Below are 19536 nucleotides of genomic sequence, written 5' to 3'. Positions count from 1 at the left end.
CCACGTCACTTGTGGGACGTGGATGTAGTGTCCGACACCGACGGCCACATGTATCTCACACCCACGATACTTTCTATTTAGGGTTTCCTCTACCGCTCGGTGACCCTCGACGACCCTCGTTCCCGATAAATAAAAGAGGAGGAAGAAGAAAAAAAAAGAGGAGAAGAAAGAATAGAGGAGTCCTCTATTCTTTCTTCTCCTCTTTTTTTTTCTTCTTCCTCTTCTTTTTTTATCCTTGAAGCGTTGTCGAGGCCACCCCAAACCCTAGAGAAGCAGCGTCGAGGCCACCCCAAACCCTAGAGAAGCAGCGTCGAGGCCACCCCAAACCCTAGAGAAGAAGCGTCGAGGCCACTAATTAATATTAGTTCTACGTTTGCCACTAATATATCCATCTGTCATGTTTGAATAATAATTGCCATGTTATCAATATTTGTAGAAACTATGGACACTGCCCGAGACGAAGTACAAGAAGAGTTGTTGGGGGACATAATCGCACGAGGAAGTGATGCCGTCTGCTCGTTGTTTCTCAATGACACCGATGGTCTGGAAGCAGCTGGCTATGATTATGATGGCTCCGGTGACCTAATGCCGGTGCAAGAAGGACACCGTGAGGACGGCTTCGGTGACCCAATGCCGGTGCAAGAAGGAGACCATGATGATGTCTCTGGTGACCGAACCGAGTCCGGCCAAGTATATATATTAGTTAAGCTTCTGCTGACTAGCTAATTGATGCATTCATTGTTTTGGTATGTACACATATTAATTAAGTCTTTGTTTTTTTTTCTAGCCCTCCGGATCGAAGACAACTTCGGTAAAGAGACGAGGCCCGAAGAAAAATTTGAGCTCGGATGAAAAGTTTGAGATCATAGCAATCGCGCCCGACGGCCAACTGATTGAACCCGTTCGGACAAAGAGCGCATTTGTTGCTCAGTGCGGGGTTTTGGTTAGGGACAAGATCCCGATCAGCATCTAGCAATGGTTTAAGCCGGCTACAGAAGACCCTGAGGTGTCTTATGTCAATGATATGTAGAAAAATGATCTTTGGATTGAGCTGAAGTCAAATTTCACCCTACCGCCAAAGGATAATCCAGAGAAGCCAGTTAAAGAGCAATTAATCAAGTCTTTTGCTCTTAAGAGGATGGCAGAACTATTCAGGAGATGGAAGAAAGATCTGAATAAGTTTGTCGAAAATAATGAGACACCAGAATTCAAGGGCAGATATGAGAAGATCAGAGATCACTGGCCCGCATTTGTGGCCCACAAGACATCGGAAAAGAGTAAGAAGATGTCGGCGACAAACAAGCAAAATGCTGCGAAGAAGAAGCATCACCATCGCACGGGGTCAGGTGGCTACCTCGTAGCCCGGCCTAAGTGGGCCAAGACTGAGAATGATCTGGTTGATAAAGGGATCGAACCAGAGACAATTAATTGGCCAGACCGTTGCCGGACTTGGTTCTTCAGGGCTGGCGGAACCTTGGACCCTGTAACAGGGAAGTGCATTTGGATGAACGATCAAATGGACATACCAGTCAGGAAGCTTCAGCAGTATATCGAAGCAGCGCAGCAAGGGACATTCTTTCCAGACAGAGAGAATGACGAGCTCACAATGGCCCTCGGGAATCCTGAGCACCCTGGACGGACACGAGGTACGCCAGGCTCCATTCCGTGGAAGGTTGGGTTTCCGGACGCAGACGGTTACAAATCCCATGAGAGGAGGAAAAAAATGCAGCAGACCCAAATGCAGGCGCTGCAAGCAAGGGTACAAGCGATAGAGGAACGAGAAGCAAATCGCGGCAAACGTACTGCCGAAGCTTCCCGCGAAGCTACCCCGCCATCTTAGCGGAGAAGCAGCGTGGCTTCCACTGAGCTGCTTCAGCCGAAGCATGCCTTGACGGCTCCTGCCAGCTATCCCGTGGATGCTATCACGGAGTCTCAAAATTGCCACCTTATGACGCAATGGATGAATTTGAAGGTCAAGGCGGCTGTTGGCTCTGTTTATCCTACTGAACCCAGCCTAACTTTTCACTGCCGACCGATTCCAGAAGGATATGCTAGGGTGATGGTGGATGAAATAACGGAGGGATTTGAGGACCTCCAGCTTGACCACACTATCGGTGAAGGGGAGACTAGGCTGGGGTCTGCTCTGAAGACTCCATGCCTATGGCGGAAGGAGCTCATCAACCTTCCGAACTGGACGCCTCCGCCTCCTCCTCCTTCTCCGGCAAGTCAGGGCACTCCGCCTCCTCCACCGTCTCCTCCTCCGGCGAGTCAGGGCACTCCGCCTCCTCCACCGCCTCCTCCTCCGGCGAGTGACGATCAGGGCACTCGTCCGGCTCCTTCTCCAGCGCGTGGCGGCACTCCACCTCCTTCTCTGCCTGCGCCGACGCGCCCGAGCAACCAGCCTCCTCCTTCTCCGCCTCGTCAGCAAGGGCGGAAGAGACCTGCCACCGCTCCGGCTGCTCCGGCGCGTCGTAGTCCTTCTCCTCCGCCTCGTAAGCAAGTAAAGAAGACAACCGCTCTGTCTGCTCTGCCGGCGTCTAGCAGTACAGCCAGAGGCGGGAGGAAATACAGATTTGGTCCTTCTCTGAAGACTCCAGAGAAGTTACCATACGAGAGGACCCCGGAGGAGAACGCCGAGATCGCACGAGAAGAAGTGAGGAACTACTTTGAAGGGGTGAAAGCAAAGAAACATCCACCTCCGAAGGAGAAGGTAGATCCGGTGAAAGCGAAGCGCACTCTGGCTGCCCTGACAAAACCACCCAAATCTCCGCCGAAAGGAAACTATGAGCGCATTATTGGAAAAGAATTTACCGAAGCGGGGCGGTCGGGAAGTACTGTCAGTGATCAAAGGCTGAAAGAACGACGAGCTGGGAAACAAATTGTCCAGCTCGACGAACAAGCGAAGCAATCATGCCCCCCGCTCAAGGTGCCTAGCGACAACGTCGCTAATGATCCGAAGATGATGCCCGGTTATAGCAATCTTGGCGATTACCTGCCCGACGATGTACATTATGATTTCATGGAGGTGCAGATACAAAGATACGAGTACGGGAAGTCTCTCGTCAAAGATGAAAGATCTCTATCAACGATGATGCGAACATTGCATGATTGGTACTTGAAAATCTGCAGAGACTCTGGGGGAGGAGTACTTTGTATGTGAAAGTTAAAAAGGAGCATGACCTCGTTGGAATTGAACTATTGCCTGTTCCATTCGAGGAGTTCTTTTAGTTTTTCAATCAATTGGCCCTCGATAAAACAACGGTCACCTGCTACTATCTGTAAGTAGTACTACTTCTGTCATTAAGTCTCTCTATATAGCTCAGCTCTTTCATTGCATGTATTTATAATCATCCTTAATATATTATGCAGATTGAAGATCGCCGAATTGAAGAAAAGACAAGTCGGTGATATTGGGTTCATTAACACATATCTCATAGATGCAACTCAGGTTAAATTTCATGCCGCAGATACCGAAGCCAACTTGCTACGATCGTTGGTAATAAATGAAAATAAAGATATAATACTCTTTCTTTACAACTTCAAGTGAGTGTTACTGTCTTGTGCGTATTCAGTTTCCCTTATATATTAGTGAAGGTTATAGTAATGTAATTGATGAGTTATACATGCGTGTGCAGTTATCACTATATTCTCTTAGAGATTAAGCTTGAACAGGGACTAGTAACCGTCTTAGACTCAAGACAAAAAGATCCCCGAGACTATGCAGACATGACTCAAATACTCGAGAAGTAAGTTAAATCGATCATTATCCACCATATCAGCAACTTTGTTCATTTCCTGATGTATCAAGTAATTATTTTCTTTGTCTGGCAGGGTTCGGAAAAAAATCTCCAAAAAAGCTCCAGGACTCCCGAAGAAGCTGCAATTTAGACACCCGAAAGTAAGTACTATAGTAGCATGTTCCGTGCATCTCCTATTGATTCAAGTGCTAGTTTCATCAATACCATTTGGCATTCTTGCTTATCAGTTTGATTGACCTCTATTTCTTGCAAAGTGGTTGTGGCAGGAACAAGGGAATGATTTCTGTGGATACTACGTTTGCGAGTCCATCCGTCACACGACTTGTGAGCGGGGCTACACTGACGAACAATATGAAGTACGTAAATAACAACATTCACAATTTTATTTTATTACCATCATTTGTGTTGAGTTTCATTCATTCATATATATATATGTATGTATGTATGTATTAACCCCCTTCTTCAAATTAGATGTTTCAAAAGCGGGATGAACTCTTAGCTCAAGCTCGCATGCGAGCAATTCAAGAGGAATTGGCGGCATTCTTTCTTAACCACGTGATTGCTGAAAACGGAGAATACTATGTGGACCATGAGTCCATATGATTATATTTGTAAGAGATAATTATTATATATATGTAGCCGGTAGTGTCGGATAGATATATGAGAACTTGTTGATATCACTTCTCTCTGTATGCATATATGTTCATGACGATCTTCTGTTTCCTTCGTTTGTTTACTAGTTAGCTAGCGTGTCTAGTCCTCTCTATACATATGTATAGTATGTAGCGTCGACCAAGCACGGACATAAAAAAGGACACTTCTTTCTATTAATTATAGCTAGCTAACACAATATATGAAACACCTAAATTAACCCCCAAAACCCCAAAAACCCCCCTTTCAAAAAAAACAAAAACCCCAACCACAGAAATGCTGACACGTGAATGCTTATTGATCCCGATTGATGCCACCAACCGGGACCAAAGGGTCTCCTGCCTGAGCTCCGCGCACAGGCCACATGGAGGCCCATCAGTCCCGGTTCTGGATTGAACCGGGACTAAGCATTAGTACCAACCTTTTAGTCCCGGTTCAGAAACCGGGACAAAAGGCCCTTACGAATCGGTACAACAGGCCCTTCTTCTACGAGTGTCTCATCTGAAACGAGCACCCTTCAGCACTTGGAGGTATTTACAGGGTAGTTCCGTACAGAAACATGTCAGACTTTATAAGGGGACTTGCACCAAGAATTTCCAACCGGTGTTACATGCCAATCCCTGTACCAAAAGAAATTCACTAGATGGCCAAAACGGAAATGATGACCAGATACGTGGAGCAGAAGCCAAGAGGCTCATTGTTCAGGTTTCACAGAAAGTCTTTCTGCAGGTTTAAGAGGAAAATTAGTTAATCAACCAGGCAGATTAAAGAGGGCAGGGATGATAATTTCAAGAACTGGGCTTACTTATTAGCTCGTATGTGACAATCATTGATGTACCCCACAGAGACATGTTAAGAAAGCGTGGTCCAAACCCTCGGTATAAACCTCTCCAGCCTTCTTCTCGCAGTAGCAGCCTGGTAGTCTTCATGACGGATGGCCTTCCACTGCCATAGTTGTCCATTACCTGAAATAACACATGTTAGCACCTGCCCATTCGCCAATGGAACTCTGACAAAAATCTGTCGTGACTTCGACCATGTGGATGACATTAGTAAGCTGTGATAACATGACCCAAGCAGTTCATACCATAACGGTAACAGCTTACAATTTTTATCCTCTAGTACTACCTAACAGCACCTACCAAAATGAGGACTGTTCAAGAAGTGAGCCCCCAGGTGCTCAGGTTCAAGTCCTTACGGACGTGAGTTTGGGTTATTATTATAGTATTATTTTAAAAACGCTGTAGGGGTAACCCTTTACCACCTTCATTTAAAAAAATTGGGACTGTACACTGATCTGTTTTTCCTAACATGGTATAAAAAGGCCACACCAAGAAGAAGTCGTGATAAAGGTGAACCCATTTCCCGATTGGAAGTAATGCCCAGCAAAGAAGTTGACAACAATCAAAGTTCAACCATCCATTGGCCCTTCCAAACAGGAAAAAAATGCATATCAAGAGAAAGGAAATAATAAATGACCTGAAGCCGGGTCTTGATGGTATCTATTGGTGTAGTGATAATCGATGAGCAAGCTCCAGCAATTGTTCCAGCTGTTGCTTGCACAGCAACAAGTTCTGTATGGGAGGGTTTCTTCTGCGTACCATTTCCGTAGCCCAAGCTCCTAAATAGGGAATGCAGGAATATAAATAAGATGTGGGAGTACAAACGTCAGACACAAAGGAAAAGGAAAATATTATGTAAAGCTAGCACACCTCCAGATAGCATGTTGAGCCCCACCATATGAACTCCACCAAAGGGCAGAAGCTGGTGATTGAGTTAAAAGGGTAATTCCAAAACCTCGGTAAAGGCCCCGGAGGCCTTCACTCCTGACAACCTTATTTATCACATCAAATGGGCCTCTATATGTTTGCATCCCTGGCAATCCCTGAACCATGAGCCTCTGACAAACCTACGAGCACAAATACAAAAAGGTAACATGTAAATTAGACAATAAGAAAAATGCAATGTACCACCCAGCAGAATGCTACTCCCTCCGTTCCAAATTATAAAATGGTCCAACTTCTCTGAATCGGATGTATATAGACACGTTTTAGTGTGTTTGTTCACTCATTTCAATCCGTATGTAGTCCATATTGAAATATCCAAAACATCTTATAATTCAGAACAGAGGTAGTACTTACATGCTTCTTAAGAAGAATAAAAAAATAGTAAACATAATTTAAATGGCAGGTTGTTTTTCATACCATAATCCCTTAACTGTTAATATTTTTAGGTTAATGCCATAGCTAGATATGAACCAGTTTTCACTGTGGATATCTTCACTACAAAGTTTCACCAGCTAGAAGGCAGTGTTTCCATGGAATGAATAATCATGTTCACAGATACATGGATGAGATCAGCATTATCATGTTTCCTTTTTTCAAACCGAAGGCAAAAATATAGCACAAAAACAACTTTGTTACTCGTTATGGCATTAACCTCAAAAGAGTAACTGTTAAGAGGTCAGAGACATGGAAAACAAATAGAAAGGATGCTCACCACATCTAGGGGTACAGAATATGAACTTGAAAAGGTACTTGACACTAAGCCTGCTACACCATTAGCAACAGCAATCCTTGATGCCTCGGACATATCGAAGTGCTCAGAGTATTTAAATGCCATTTCTTTGGAGATCTCTAGTGAAGTTAGAGCCAAGATTCGTCCAGGCAGAGCTCCAACTGCACTGGTGCCAAATCCTCTGAAAACACCAGGGATGCCATCACTCCTCAATATCTTTCGAAAAACGACAAAGCCAGACATATGTGAAAGTCCTCCTTCGGCAACCTGCATTCTAGTCTTCACAACAGCTGTTGGGTGCAGAACACCTTGCTGGGCCGTAAATAGGATTGCTCCAATGACATGAAACTTTGTCTTGTCCAACCTGCAGTGTTATACAAAAGGTCAGCTATTTTGATCACAAGACTACGTACTCGCAAGTTGGTGATGTACCTAACCCCACATGTATAATTACATGGAATTACCAGTTACAGTTATAATCCTTTCAAGATAACATCCCATGTTATCAGAATCACGATTCTGTCGTGTGATTCTACAATCTATGATTTTACGACTACTAGTTATGGTCGTACGATTTGCTACCTTACCACAGAGGACCCATCCGGTTCCTTATGACATCTGATTCTGCATGGCTTATAAAGAAGAATCGATACAATAAGCACAACCACTGCTCTTCTCAGAACAATGGTATAAAATAAAGTGGACTCCCTAATAAAAGAGGAACATAGCAGCTTGAGAAGAAGGTTAGGTTTATGTGGGTAAATCCTAGTTTGCAGCACACTATACCAAATGCCCAAACAGTAAGTTTCTGTTCCCCAACCCCTGCAATGCCTGATATATGGGATAGTAATAACTCTGCACATTTCAAAACCAAGCCGAAACCATATCAGGAAAGCCGAACCGAGCCTGAATTTCTGGTTAAATTTCTGGTTAATACGGTTTTTGGTTTATAGTATGGTACATAATCTAAAAACAAACGGAGCTTGGTCTTTTGGTATAGAACTGAAATTACCGTTAGATGCTGGCCAACCCACCACACCAGTTCAGTTTTTACCAGCACAGCCCACAACTACGGAACACCAACCACCACACGGCCTCACGTAAAAGTTAGCCTCATGTCCACACCACACGCACCATACAGGACCCTAGCGAGCGACTACAGGCCGGAGCAGCCAGGCGCAACAGCCAGCGGCGCGCTAGCCACCCACACAGCCTCGTTGAGCCGCTCCTCCAACGCCACACCTCTGAGTGTCCGACGCGTGACCTGGGTGCTCGCTGCCTCTCCTCCCCAGCTCTGGCACTCTGGACCCCTCGCCGCCACCCTTTCCGCCGGCACCGTGCTATCTTTTAATGTATGGAACTTGTAGATGTAGGCAGTGGCGGAGGCAGGGGGACCAGCAGGGGCCCCGACCCAGGCCAACATGCAGATTTTTCCATTACATCAGTGATTACTTGCTGCTAATATGCGTATATTAGGATGATTTGGTTGGCTTTGGCCCTCCCCAATATGATTTAGAGGCTGTTTGGTTCGCGCCTAAGGCAGCCACGCCAAACCAGGGCATGCCAAAATTTTGGCGAGCAAATTTGCCGCCGCTGCTTCGCCCGTGGATGGCGCAGCGTCTCAACTAGCGTACCAAAAAATTGGCGCGGCGTGAAAACCAGGGTAGCAAACCAAACACGGGCCCGTGCTTTTGGTCAACGCCAAAATATTGGCAAGGCGAGCGAGGGCTATCATCCAAACAGCCCCTTAACATCACTTGCACCCCCGCACCCCCCCCCCCTCATTAAATGTTCCTGGCTCCGCCACTGGATGTAGGTGTTTTTTTCCGCGCTGATCCCTGCCACTTTCACTGATGTGATAAGAATGCAGTGCTTAGGGACAAGTGACACCAAAGCCAGGCTTCTATTCTTTTTGATGCGCTGGTCCCTGCCGCTTTTACTGATACAAAGTCACTGCTAGTTGAAATTAACATGGCTAGAGTAACAATTATAATTGTGTTCTGCAGCTATTATTCGGCTGTGTAGTTGTAATGCAGATTTCCTAATTAATGGAGAAGTACTAAAGATTGTCTTGATGACTTTGCATTGTTCAAAGTTACAAACATAACTAAAAAGTTGTTGCCTCAATTTCAAATTCACGTCAACTTTGGTCAATTTGGCATATACCGAAACAATTTGGTATATACCGAAACCGAACCATATGTTGTTTTCATGCCATATTTACTGAAGTATCAATGGCGTATATACCAAAAACCATGCCTAAAAGCTACTTTATCCACACAGAAAAAGTGTAAGTATTAAATTCGATGGATTCTGAACTTGCTAAATTAGTTAAACGTGCTCCACTATTTCCGTTCAGAAAATGGTGGAAACCGCAGCCAAGTTGGCGTTCCCCTCAACTAAAGTTTCAGCGTGAGGACAGGTACAAATTTCTGTTGCGGTTCAAACTGACTGACTGCGCTCACCGCATGGCTGCTCCCACAACCCAGAACAAAAGCGCGCTCGTGAATCGACTTCCTTTCAACCAATACTACCAGAACGAATCCCCGATTTCCCAGACTAAACCCAAATCTCGCACCGCATCAAGAAAATCTAACCATAAACAAAGGCAAGGCGCTGCGCATAAACTGCCAAAGATCCTACCTTTTCCGAAGGAACAGGGGCTAAACTAGCTAGCACACGAGTTAACGGAACACGACGCCGCAGGCATCCTCGCGGCATGAATGAATACAAGAAGAACTAGTACGTTGCAAGAAAGGGCGGGTACCTCTCCCAGTTGATGCTCGCCTCCGAGAGCGCGAGCCCGGTCGTGGAAGCCGCGGAAGTGTCCGCCGCCGCCGCCGCCGCCGCCATCGCCCGCCACACGCGCGGAAGAGGAGCTGACGGGGGGAGAGAAGGCAGAGGAAAGGGGATCCGCAGCGGCCACGGGGGAAGGGAGGGAGGGGCTCGGTGGTCCTGCGCGGTAGGTCGACCGTGCTGCGGTGGTGGGCTCTGCTGGCTGCTTGCTCTTCCGATGGGATTTTATGGCGGATATTCGCACGGGGGAAAAGGAGGGCGGAGGAGGGAGGGAGAACGGGATGGCGGCGCAGAAATTTTATTCGAGGGAAAATAGGGTTCGGGGACGAGTCATCTGCGCAGCTGGGGGGTTGGAAGTTTCGAGCGTGTGGTCGGCACACCACGTGTGGCGCGGAGGTGGATCCTCGAGGCAGTGCTACAGCAGCGAAACAGAGAAGGCAAGTCAAGGATCTGGTGGTCTGGTCTCAGAGCATTTTCAGCCGTTCGGCCCTTCAGAATACCGAAAAAATGCCGCCTGAGGACGCATACTTGACGCGTGGGGGCGATTATGTTCCCAGTCGACACTCATAGGTCGCCGTCAAAATCGCACGAACTCGGCGATATTTCATACAAAATCGTACAAACTCGGCGATCTGGCACAAACTCGACGAAACTTCATTGAAATTTATACAAAAACAGATAAACATGCAAACTACACTTACTACTACGCCAAACTACGCCTAGCCCTGCTCGCCGCGGCCACCGCCCGCCATCTACATGCCGAGAAGTCTGTAGAAACGGGTGTAGTCACCGTCGTCGTCGTCATAGTCGTCGCGCGCCTCACTGGAGCCGTCGCCGTCGTCGTCGTAGTCGTCGCGCGCCCCACTGGAGCCGCCGCCGTCCCGACTGCACCCCTGGCCAGGGTCCCGACGCGCGGTGGGGGGTTGGACGGCCTGGCCTCGTCCTCCTCGTCGCTGTCGAGGACGATGACGCCACCCTCCTTGCGTCCGCGGTGACGGACCTGGAGCTTCACGTATGCCCGACGCTGGCGGAGCACCTGCTCGCGGACGTAGTCCTCCCTCGCCCACTTGAGGGCGGCCGCGTCGTCTCGGGCGACCATGTCCGCGTGCTCCGGCTTCACGGGGAGCAGCCCCGGCTCGGGCTTCGGCCAGACCAGGCGGAGGGAGCGCGGGGAGGAGCGGGCACCCTCGTTGATGACGAGGGCGCCGGAGCGGCGTCTCCTTCGGCTCCGGCTTGACGGGGCGGAGCACCGGCGAGCCGGAGGAGAGCGAGCCGGAGCCCGACGACGAGGACGTCCCCGGCTCCATTCGCCACGGCGTCCAGGAGCTGCCACAGCGGCGAGAGAAGGACGGTCGCGACGGGTACTCAAGGCGCGGCGTGTTGCCGGTCTCGATGTGGTCGAGGACGGCCTCGAGGGTGCGGCCTGGCATGCCCCACCAGTCGCGCCGCCCGTCGGCGTTGTCCGCGGGGGATGATGTCGTTGGTGGAGGCGATCTGGTCTTCACGGCGGCATTCGAAGTACATCGTCCACAACGTGTGGCTGTCGGTGGCGTACCTCGGCTCGTTTCGCTGCTCCTCCGTCAGCGACGAGCGGATGCGAGCGATCTCGGCCTGCAGTGCCACCCCTCCGAGCACCGGCGGCACCGGGACGCCGCCGGCGCTCAGCTTCCACGACTCCGGCACACACATGCCCGGGGGCGCCGGATACTCGGCTTCGTAGAGGAGGCGCGCCTTCGACTCTTGGAGATGGCGGATGCCGAAGCCGTTTGCCGCCGCGCCGTTGCCTGGGAACCTCTCATCCATTTGCTCATCGGCGGGAGGGAGGGAGTGTGATGCTTTGTGTGGCGATCCGAGGCGAAGTGTGCAGTTGTGGCGTTCACCGGCGGGGGATCGATTTTTATAGCCGCGGCCGGGCGGCGAGAGCCTGCATGCCGGGCGACGCGTGGCGGGAGCTGGCGTGACGCGCGCCGGTGGCGCCTTCACTGCGCCGCCCTGAGGTATCAATGGAGTCTGACCGGCGCGGTAGCCTTGGCATTGATTCCCGCGGGAACCGAGGCGATGAGGACGACGAAGCGGCGTCTCGCTGATGCGGCGGGCCCATCACCGTTCGCGCCAAAAACGCGTTCCCCGGCGTCCCAGACGCCCCCCGGCGCACCGGGTTCGGCCTGGGTCCGCCGGTGCCAGTTTCGGTCCAAACCGTAAAAAAAACGGGCTCCTGGGGCGCGACTGGGCCGATTTTCGGCCGCCGGCGCCGAAAAAATGCCTTGGGGAGGGAGGGGCTGCTGGGGGCACGGCTGGAGATGCTCTCACCTGATCTTCCTGGGAGCTTGGAGTAAGTCGTTCATTGGGGTCACTGACCCGATGGTCGTCAAAGGAATGGCTCTCCAGGAGGGGGTCATTTTTACTCAACTCCAGGACTTTTTACATGTCGTGATGAAAGTCTACTGCTTAGGTCTTCGTTAACCTCTGATCTTAATGCAACAAATCTTTTAGATGAAATAGGGGAGAAATCATCAAGTTTTATTGCATTTTCTGACTTAGACATGTCCCAAGGGATGTCAATAGTTCGGCAGACGTTTGTGCCAAGCATGTGTGTCTCTTATCGGTTTCCAAGTGTTGCCTTGAGGAATGCCCAAGTTTTACTGTAAACACACTTGGAGTTCATTTTAACACGACATGGTTAAAGCAATAAAGCTCCCCAATGTGCACGGCAAAAAAATTGGCCATGTTTACAAATACAATATTGTAGATTGTCAGTTATTGTACACAAATTGCTTGTAGGCCACTGTTTTAAGCACTGTTAATGGAACACATGGAGGGAAATAAGGTTGTTGTAGCTCCCTTATCTTTCCTTTGTAAGTCAAAAGATAGTGTTTCGGCAAGTGATACGTCCATTTTGCATCATGCTTTTATATCAATATTTATTGCATTATGGGCTGTTATTACACATTATGTCACAATACTTGTGCCTATTCTCTCTTATTTTACAAGGTTTACATAGAGAGGGAGAATGCCGGCAGCTGGGATTCTGGGCTGGAAAAGGAGAAAATATAAGAGACCTATTTTGCACAGCTCCAAAAGTCCTGAAACTTCACGGAAGACGTTTTCAGAATATATAAAAAATACTGAGCACAAGAAGTTCACCGGAGGGCCACACCCTGCCCACGAGGGTGGGGGCGCGCCCTACCCCCTGGGCGCGCCCCTGCCTCGTGGGCCCCCTGGTGGCCCTCCGATAGCCATCTTCTGCTATATGGAGTATTTCGATGAGAAAAAAATCATAAGCAATCTTTCCGGACGAGACTCCGCCGCCACGAGGCGGAACCTTGGCGGAACCAATTTAGGGCTCTGGCGGAGCTGTTCTACCGGGGAAACTTCCCTCCGGGAGAGGGAAATCATCGCCATCGTCATCACCAACGCTCCTCTCATCGGGAGAGGGCAATCTCCATCAACAGCTTCACCAGCACCATCTCCTGTCAAAACCCTAGTTCATCTCTTGTATCCAATTCTTGTCTCCAAGTCCGGGATTGGTACCTGTGGGTTGCTAGTAGTGTTAATTACTTCTTGTAGTTGATGCTAGTTGGTTTATTTGGTGGAAGATCATATGTTCATATCCTATATGCATATTAATACCCCTCTGATTATGAACATGAATATGCTTTGTGAGTAGTTACGTTTGTTCTTGAGGACATGGGAGAAGTCTTGCTAATAGTAGTCATGTGCATTTGATATCCGTTCGATATTTTGATGAGATGTATGTTGTCTCTCCTCTAGTGGTGTTATGTGAACACCGACTACATGCCACTTCACCATTATTTGGGCCTAGAGGAAGGCATTGGTAAGTAATAAGTAGATCATGGGTTGCTAGAGTGACAGAAGCTTAAACCCTAGTTTATGTGTTGCTTCGTAAGGGGCTGATTTGGATCCATATGTTTCATGCTATGGTTAGGTTTACCTTAATACTTTTGTTGTAGTTGCGGATGCTTGCAATAGAGGTTAATCATAAGTGGGATGCTTATCCAAGTAAGGTCAGCACCCAAGCACCGGTCCACCCACATACCAAATTATCAAAGTACCGAACGTGAATCATATGAACGTGATGAAACCTAGCTTGACGATATTCCCATGTGTCCTCGGGAGCACTTTACATCATATAAGAGTTTGTCCAGGCTTGTCCTTTGCTACAAAAGGGATTGGGCCACCTTGCTGCACTTTATTTACTTTTGTTACTTGTTACTCGTTACAAATTATCCTATTACAAAACTATCTGTTACCTATTATTTCAGTGCTTGCAGAGAATACCTTGCTGAAAACCGCTTATCATTTCCTTCTGCTCCTCGTTGGGTTCGACACTCTTACTTATCGAAAGGACTACGATAGATCCCCTATACTTGTGGGTCATCAAGACTCTTTTCTGGCGCCGTTGCCGGGGAGTGAAGCGCCTTTGGTAGGTGGAATTTGGTAAGGAAAAATTTATATAGTGTGCTGAAATTTACTGTCACTTGTTACTATGGAAAGTAATCCTCTGAGGGGCTTGTTCGGGGTATCTTCGCCCCGACCAGTAGAGCAAAGAGTTGCTCCTCAACCTACTGAACCTACTAAAAATGAAAATGTCTGCATTGAAATTCCTTCGGGTATGATAGAAAAACTGCTAGCTAATCCTTTTGCAGGAGACGGAACAACGCATCCTGATGAGCACTTAATATATGTGGATGCAGTTTGTGGATTATTTAAGCTTGCAGGTGTACCCGGAGATGTTATTAAGAAGAAGGTCTTTCCTTTATCTTTGAAGGAAGATGCATTGACATGGTATAGGCTATGTGATGATACGGGGTCATGGAACTACAAACGATTGAAATTGGAATTTCATCAGAAGTTTTATCCTATGCATCATCGTGATCGCAATTATATATATAATTTTTGGCCTCGCGAAGGAGAAAGCATCGCTCAAGCTTGGGGGAGGCTTAAATCAATGTTATATTCATGCCCCAATCATGAGCTCTCAAGAGAAATGATTATTCAAAATGTATATGCTCGGCTTTCTAATAACAATCGCACCATGCTCGATACTTCTTGTGCTGACTCTTTTATGACGAAGACTATTGAATTCAAATGGGATTTATTGGAAAGAATTAAACGCAACTCTGAAGATTGGGACCTCGACGAAGGTAAGGAGTCAGGTATGACACCTAAGTATGATTGTGTTAAATCTTTTATGGATACCGATGTTTTCCGTAAATTTAGCACTAAATATGGACTTGACTCTGAGATAGTAACTTCTTTCTGTGAATCTTTTGCTACTCATTTTGATCTCCCTAGGGAGAAGTGGTTTAAATATCATCCTCCCATAGAAGTAAAAGTAGTTGCACCTATTAAAGTTGAAGAAAAGACTGTCACTTATAATGATCCTATTGTTCCTACTGCTTATGTTGAGAAACCACCTTTTCATGTTAGGATAAAAGATCATGCTAAAGCTTCAACTGTGGTTCGTAAAAGCAATATTAGAACTTATACACCTGCTGAGCAAATTAAAGTTGAACATAATATTGCTATTGTTAAAGATCTCTTGTCTGATAATATTGATGGGCATGTTATTCATTTCCGTGATGAGACTGTTAGAATTGCTAAACCTTGTGCTAAAGATAAACCCAGATCTTTGGTAGGCATGCCTGTTATTTCTGTTAAAATAGGAGATCATTGTTATCATGGCTTGTGTGATATGGGTGCTAGTGCTAGTGTTGCACCTCATGACTTATACAAAGAAATTATGCATGATATTGCACCTGTTGAGATAGAAGATATTGATGTCACAATTAAAATTGCCAATAGAGATACTATTTCACCAATTGGAATTGTTAGAGATGTTGAAGTCTTGTGTGGGAAAACTAAATATCCTGTTGATTTTCTTGTTCTTGGTTCCCCACAAGATAGCTTTTGTCCCATTATATTTGGTAGACCCTTCTTGAACACTGTTAATGCTAAGATAGATTGCAAAAAGGATGTTGTTCTATTGTCTTAGGTGATATGTCTCATGAATTTAATTTCTCTAAATTTCGTAGACAACACCGTGAAGAGGAATTGCCTAGTAAAGATGAAATTATTGGTCTTGCTTCTATTGCCGTACCTCCTAGTGATCCTTTAGAACAATATTTGCTAGACCATGAAAATGATATGTTTATGAAAGAAAGAAGGGAAATAGATGAAGTATTCTTTAAACAGGAACCCGTCCTGAAACACATTTTGCCTGTTGAAATCCTAGGGGATCCTCCTCCACCCAAGGGTGATCCCGTGTTTCAGCTTAAACCGACTCTTAAATATGCTTATCTTGATGAGAAAAAGATATATCCTGTTATTATTAGTGCTAACCTTTCAGAGCATGAAGAAGAGAGATTATTGAAAACTCTAAAGAAGCACCGTGATGCTATTGGGTATACTCTTGATGATCTTAAGGGCATTAGTCCCACTCTGTGTCAACACAAAATAAATTTAGAGGAAGATGCCAAACCAGTTCGTGATCATCAACGACGACTGAATCCTAAGATGAAGGAAGTGGTAAGAAAGGAAATACTAAAGCTTCTTAAGGTAGGTATAATTTATCTCGTTGCTGATAGTCAGTGGGTAAGTCTTGTCCATTGTGTCCCTAAGAAGGGAGGTATTACTGCCGTTCCTAATGATAAAGATGAGTTGATCCCGCAAAGAATTATTACAGGTTATAGGATGGTAATTGATTTCCGCAAATTAAATAAAGCTACTAAAAAAGATCATTACCCCTCACCTTTTATCGATCAAATGCTAGAAGATTATCCAAACATACACATTTTTGCTTTCTAGATGGTTATTCTGGTTTCTCTCAAATACCTGTGTCAGCCAATGATCAATCAAAGACTACTTTTACTTGCCCTTTTGGTACTTTTGCTTATAGACGTATGCCTTTTGGTTTATGTAATGCACCTGCTACCTTTCAAAGATGCATGATGGCTATATTCTCTGACTTTTGTGAAAAGATATGTGATGTTTTCATGGACGATTTCTCCGTCTATGGATCCTCTTTTGATGATTTCTTAAGCAACCTTGATTGAGTTTTGCAGAGATGTGAAGAAACTAACCTTGTCTTGAATTGGGAGAAGTGCCACTTTATGGTTAATGAAGGTATTGTATTGAGGTTGATAAAGCCAAGGTTGATGCTATTGAAAAGATGCCATGTCCCAAGGACATCAAAGGTATAAGAAGTTTCCTTGGTCATGCTGGTTTTTATAGGAGGTTCATTAAGGACTTCTAAAAAATTTCTCGGCCTCTGACTAATTTATTACAAAAAAGATATACCATTTGTTTCTGTTGATGATTGCGTAGAAGCATTTGAAATACTTAAGAAAGCATTAATCTCTGCACCTATTGTTCAGCCACCTGATTGGAATTTACCTTTTGAAATTACGTGTGATGCTAGTGATTATGATGTAGGTGTTGTTCTAGGGCAAAGAGTTGCTAAGAAATTAAATGTTATTCAATATGCTAGTAAAACTCTAGACAATGCTCAGAGAAATTATGCTACTACTGAAAAAGAATTCTTAGCAGTTGTATTTGCTTGTGATAAGTTCAAACCTTATATTGTTGATTCTAAAGTAACTATTCACACTGATCATGCTGCTATTAAATATCTCATGGAAAAGAAAGATGCTAAACCTAGACTTATTAGATGGGTTCTCTTGCTACAAGAATTTGATTTGCATATTATTGATAGAAGGGGAGCTGAGAACCCCGTTGCAGACAACTTGTCTAGGCTAGAATGTTCTTGATGACCCACTACCTATTGATGATAGCTTTCCTGATGAACAATTAAATGTCATAAATGCTTCTCATACTGCTCCATGGTATGCTGATTATGCTAATTACATTGTTGCTAAATTTATACCACCTAGTTTCACATACCAGCAAAAGAAAAAATTCTTCTATGATTTGAGGCATTACTTTTGGGATGACCCACACCTTTATAAAGAAGGAGTAGATGGTGTTATTAGACGTTGTGTACCTGAGCATGAACAGGAACAGATCCTACGCAAGTGTCACTCCGAACCTTATGGAGGACACCACGCCGGAGATAGAACTGCACATAAGGTATTGCAATCCGGTTTTTATTGGCCTACTCTCTTCAAGGATGCCCGTAAGTTTGTTGTATCTTGTGATGAATGTCAAAGAATTGGTAATATTAGTAGACGTCAAGTAATGTCTATGAATTATTCACTTGTTATTGAACCATTTGATGTATGGGGCTTTGATTATATGAGACCTTTTCCTGCCTCCAATGGATACACACATATTTTAGTTGTTGTTGATTACGTTACTAAGTGGGTAGAAGCTATTCCAACTAGTAGTGCTGATCATAACACCTCTATTAAGATGCTTAAAGAAGTTATTTTTCCAAGGTTTGGAGTCCCTAGATATTTAATGACTGATGGTGGTTCACATTTTATTCATGGTGATTTCCGTAAAATGCTTGCTAAATATGATGTTAATCATAGAATTGCATCTCCTTATCACCCACAGTCTAGTGGTCAAGTAGAATTGAGTAATAGAGAGCTCAAATTAATTTTGCAAAAGACTGTTAATAGATCTAGAAAGAATTGGTCCAAGAAACTTGATGATGTATTATGGGCCTATAAAACTGCATATAAAAATCATATGGGTATGTCTCCGTATAAAATGGTTTATGGAAAAGCATGTCACTTACCTCTAGAACTAGAACATAAGGCATATTGGGCTATTAAATAGCTCAATTATGATTTCAAACTTGCCGATGAGAAGAGGTTATTTGACATTAGCTCACTAGATGAATGGAGAACCCAAGCCTACGAGAATGCCAAATTATTTAAAGAAACAGTTAAAAGATGGCATGACAAAAGGATATAAAAGCGTGAGTTTAATGTAGGTGATTATGTATTTCTATACAACTCTCGTTTTAAGATTTTTTGCAGGAAAACTTCTCTCTAAATGGGAAGGTCCTTACGTTATCGAGGAGGTATATTGTTCCGGTGCCATAAAAATCAACAACTTCGAAGGCACAAATCCGAAGGTGGTGAACAGTCAAAGAATCAAACATTATATCTTAGGTAATCCTATAAATGTCGAAACCAATGTTATTGAAACCGTAACCCCGAAGGAATACATAAGGGACACTTTCCGGAACATTTCAAACTCCGAAAAGGAATAGGTATGTGGTACGGTAAGTAAACCGACTCCAAAACAGTTCTAATGGCAATTTTCTTCCATTTTGAAATATTTAGAAAAATAGAAAAATAAGAAGCAGTCCGGGAAGGACACGAGGCCCCCACGAGGGTGGAGGGCGCGCCCTACCCCCTAGGCGCGCCCCCTACCTCGTGGGCACCTCATGTGCTCTCTGGACTCCGTTTTCTTACATGTTACATATTTTGGTCGGTAAAAATTCATTATATAATCTCCCGGAGGTTTTGACTCCCGTATCATGCAATTATCCTATGTTTGTGTTTTGAGATGTTGCTACTGCAGATTAGAGCAAGATGTCTTCGCAAGAGTCAGTCGGGGAGAGTCGGGTGTCTCATCCGGCACCGAGATCAATGACAAAAAACAATGTTGACCACTTTGGGCCAGCAACGGAGGAAGAGATGGAGGCTGATTTGAAGAGAATAGATGCCATGGAGGAGGATCAAGAAGTCACTTCTCGCTTCTGAGCTGGATTCACCATGGGGGAACTGCAGAGTGATAACCCACAAGTATAGGGGATCACAACAGTTTTCGATAAGTAAGAGTGTCGAACCCAACGAGGAGCTAAAGGTAGGACAAATAT

General features: G+C 45.5%; 1 protein-coding gene across 1 annotated transcript; it reads right to left on the bottom strand.

The window, feature by feature from the left end:
* Positions 1-4890: 4890 nt before the first annotated feature.
* Positions 4891-10036, bottom strand: LOC119353680 (solute carrier family 25 member 44-like). The gene is made up of 6 exons (XM_037620331.1): positions 9694-10036; positions 6909-7290; positions 6122-6318; positions 5889-6030; positions 5215-5374; positions 4891-5132 (listed from the first exon to the last, which is right to left on the bottom strand). Exons 1-6 carry the CDS (start codon positions 9777-9779, stop codon positions 5104-5106), a joined length of 996 nt encoding a protein of 331 aa, XP_037476228.1. The 5' UTR covers positions 9780-10036; the 3' UTR covers positions 4891-5103.
* Positions 10037-19536: the final 9500 nt, after the last annotated feature.

This window comes from Triticum dicoccoides, chromosome 2A, assembly GCF_002162155.2.
Source record: "Triticum dicoccoides isolate Atlit2015 ecotype Zavitan chromosome 2A, WEW_v2.0, whole genome shotgun sequence".
In the NCBI taxonomy this organism is placed as follows: Eukaryota; Viridiplantae; Streptophyta; class Magnoliopsida; order Poales; family Poaceae; genus Triticum; species Triticum dicoccoides.
This window is presented reverse-complemented; position numbering and strand designations above follow the sequence as displayed.

Bases quoted from the DNA above. Each gene is read 5' to 3' on its own strand.
- LOC119353680 (XM_037620331.1), bottom strand. From the start codon at position 9,779: ATGGCGGCGGCGGCGGCGGCGGCGGACACTTCCGCGGCTTCCACGACC. The intron at 7,291-9,693 runs GTACCCGCCCTT...ATAACACTGCAG, and splicing joins GCGAGCATCAACTGGGAGAG to GTTGGACAAGACAAAGTTTC. The intron at 5,375-5,888 runs GTCATTTATTAT...GTGTTATTTCAG, and splicing joins CCATCAAGACCCGGCTTCAG to GTAATGGACAACTATGGCAG.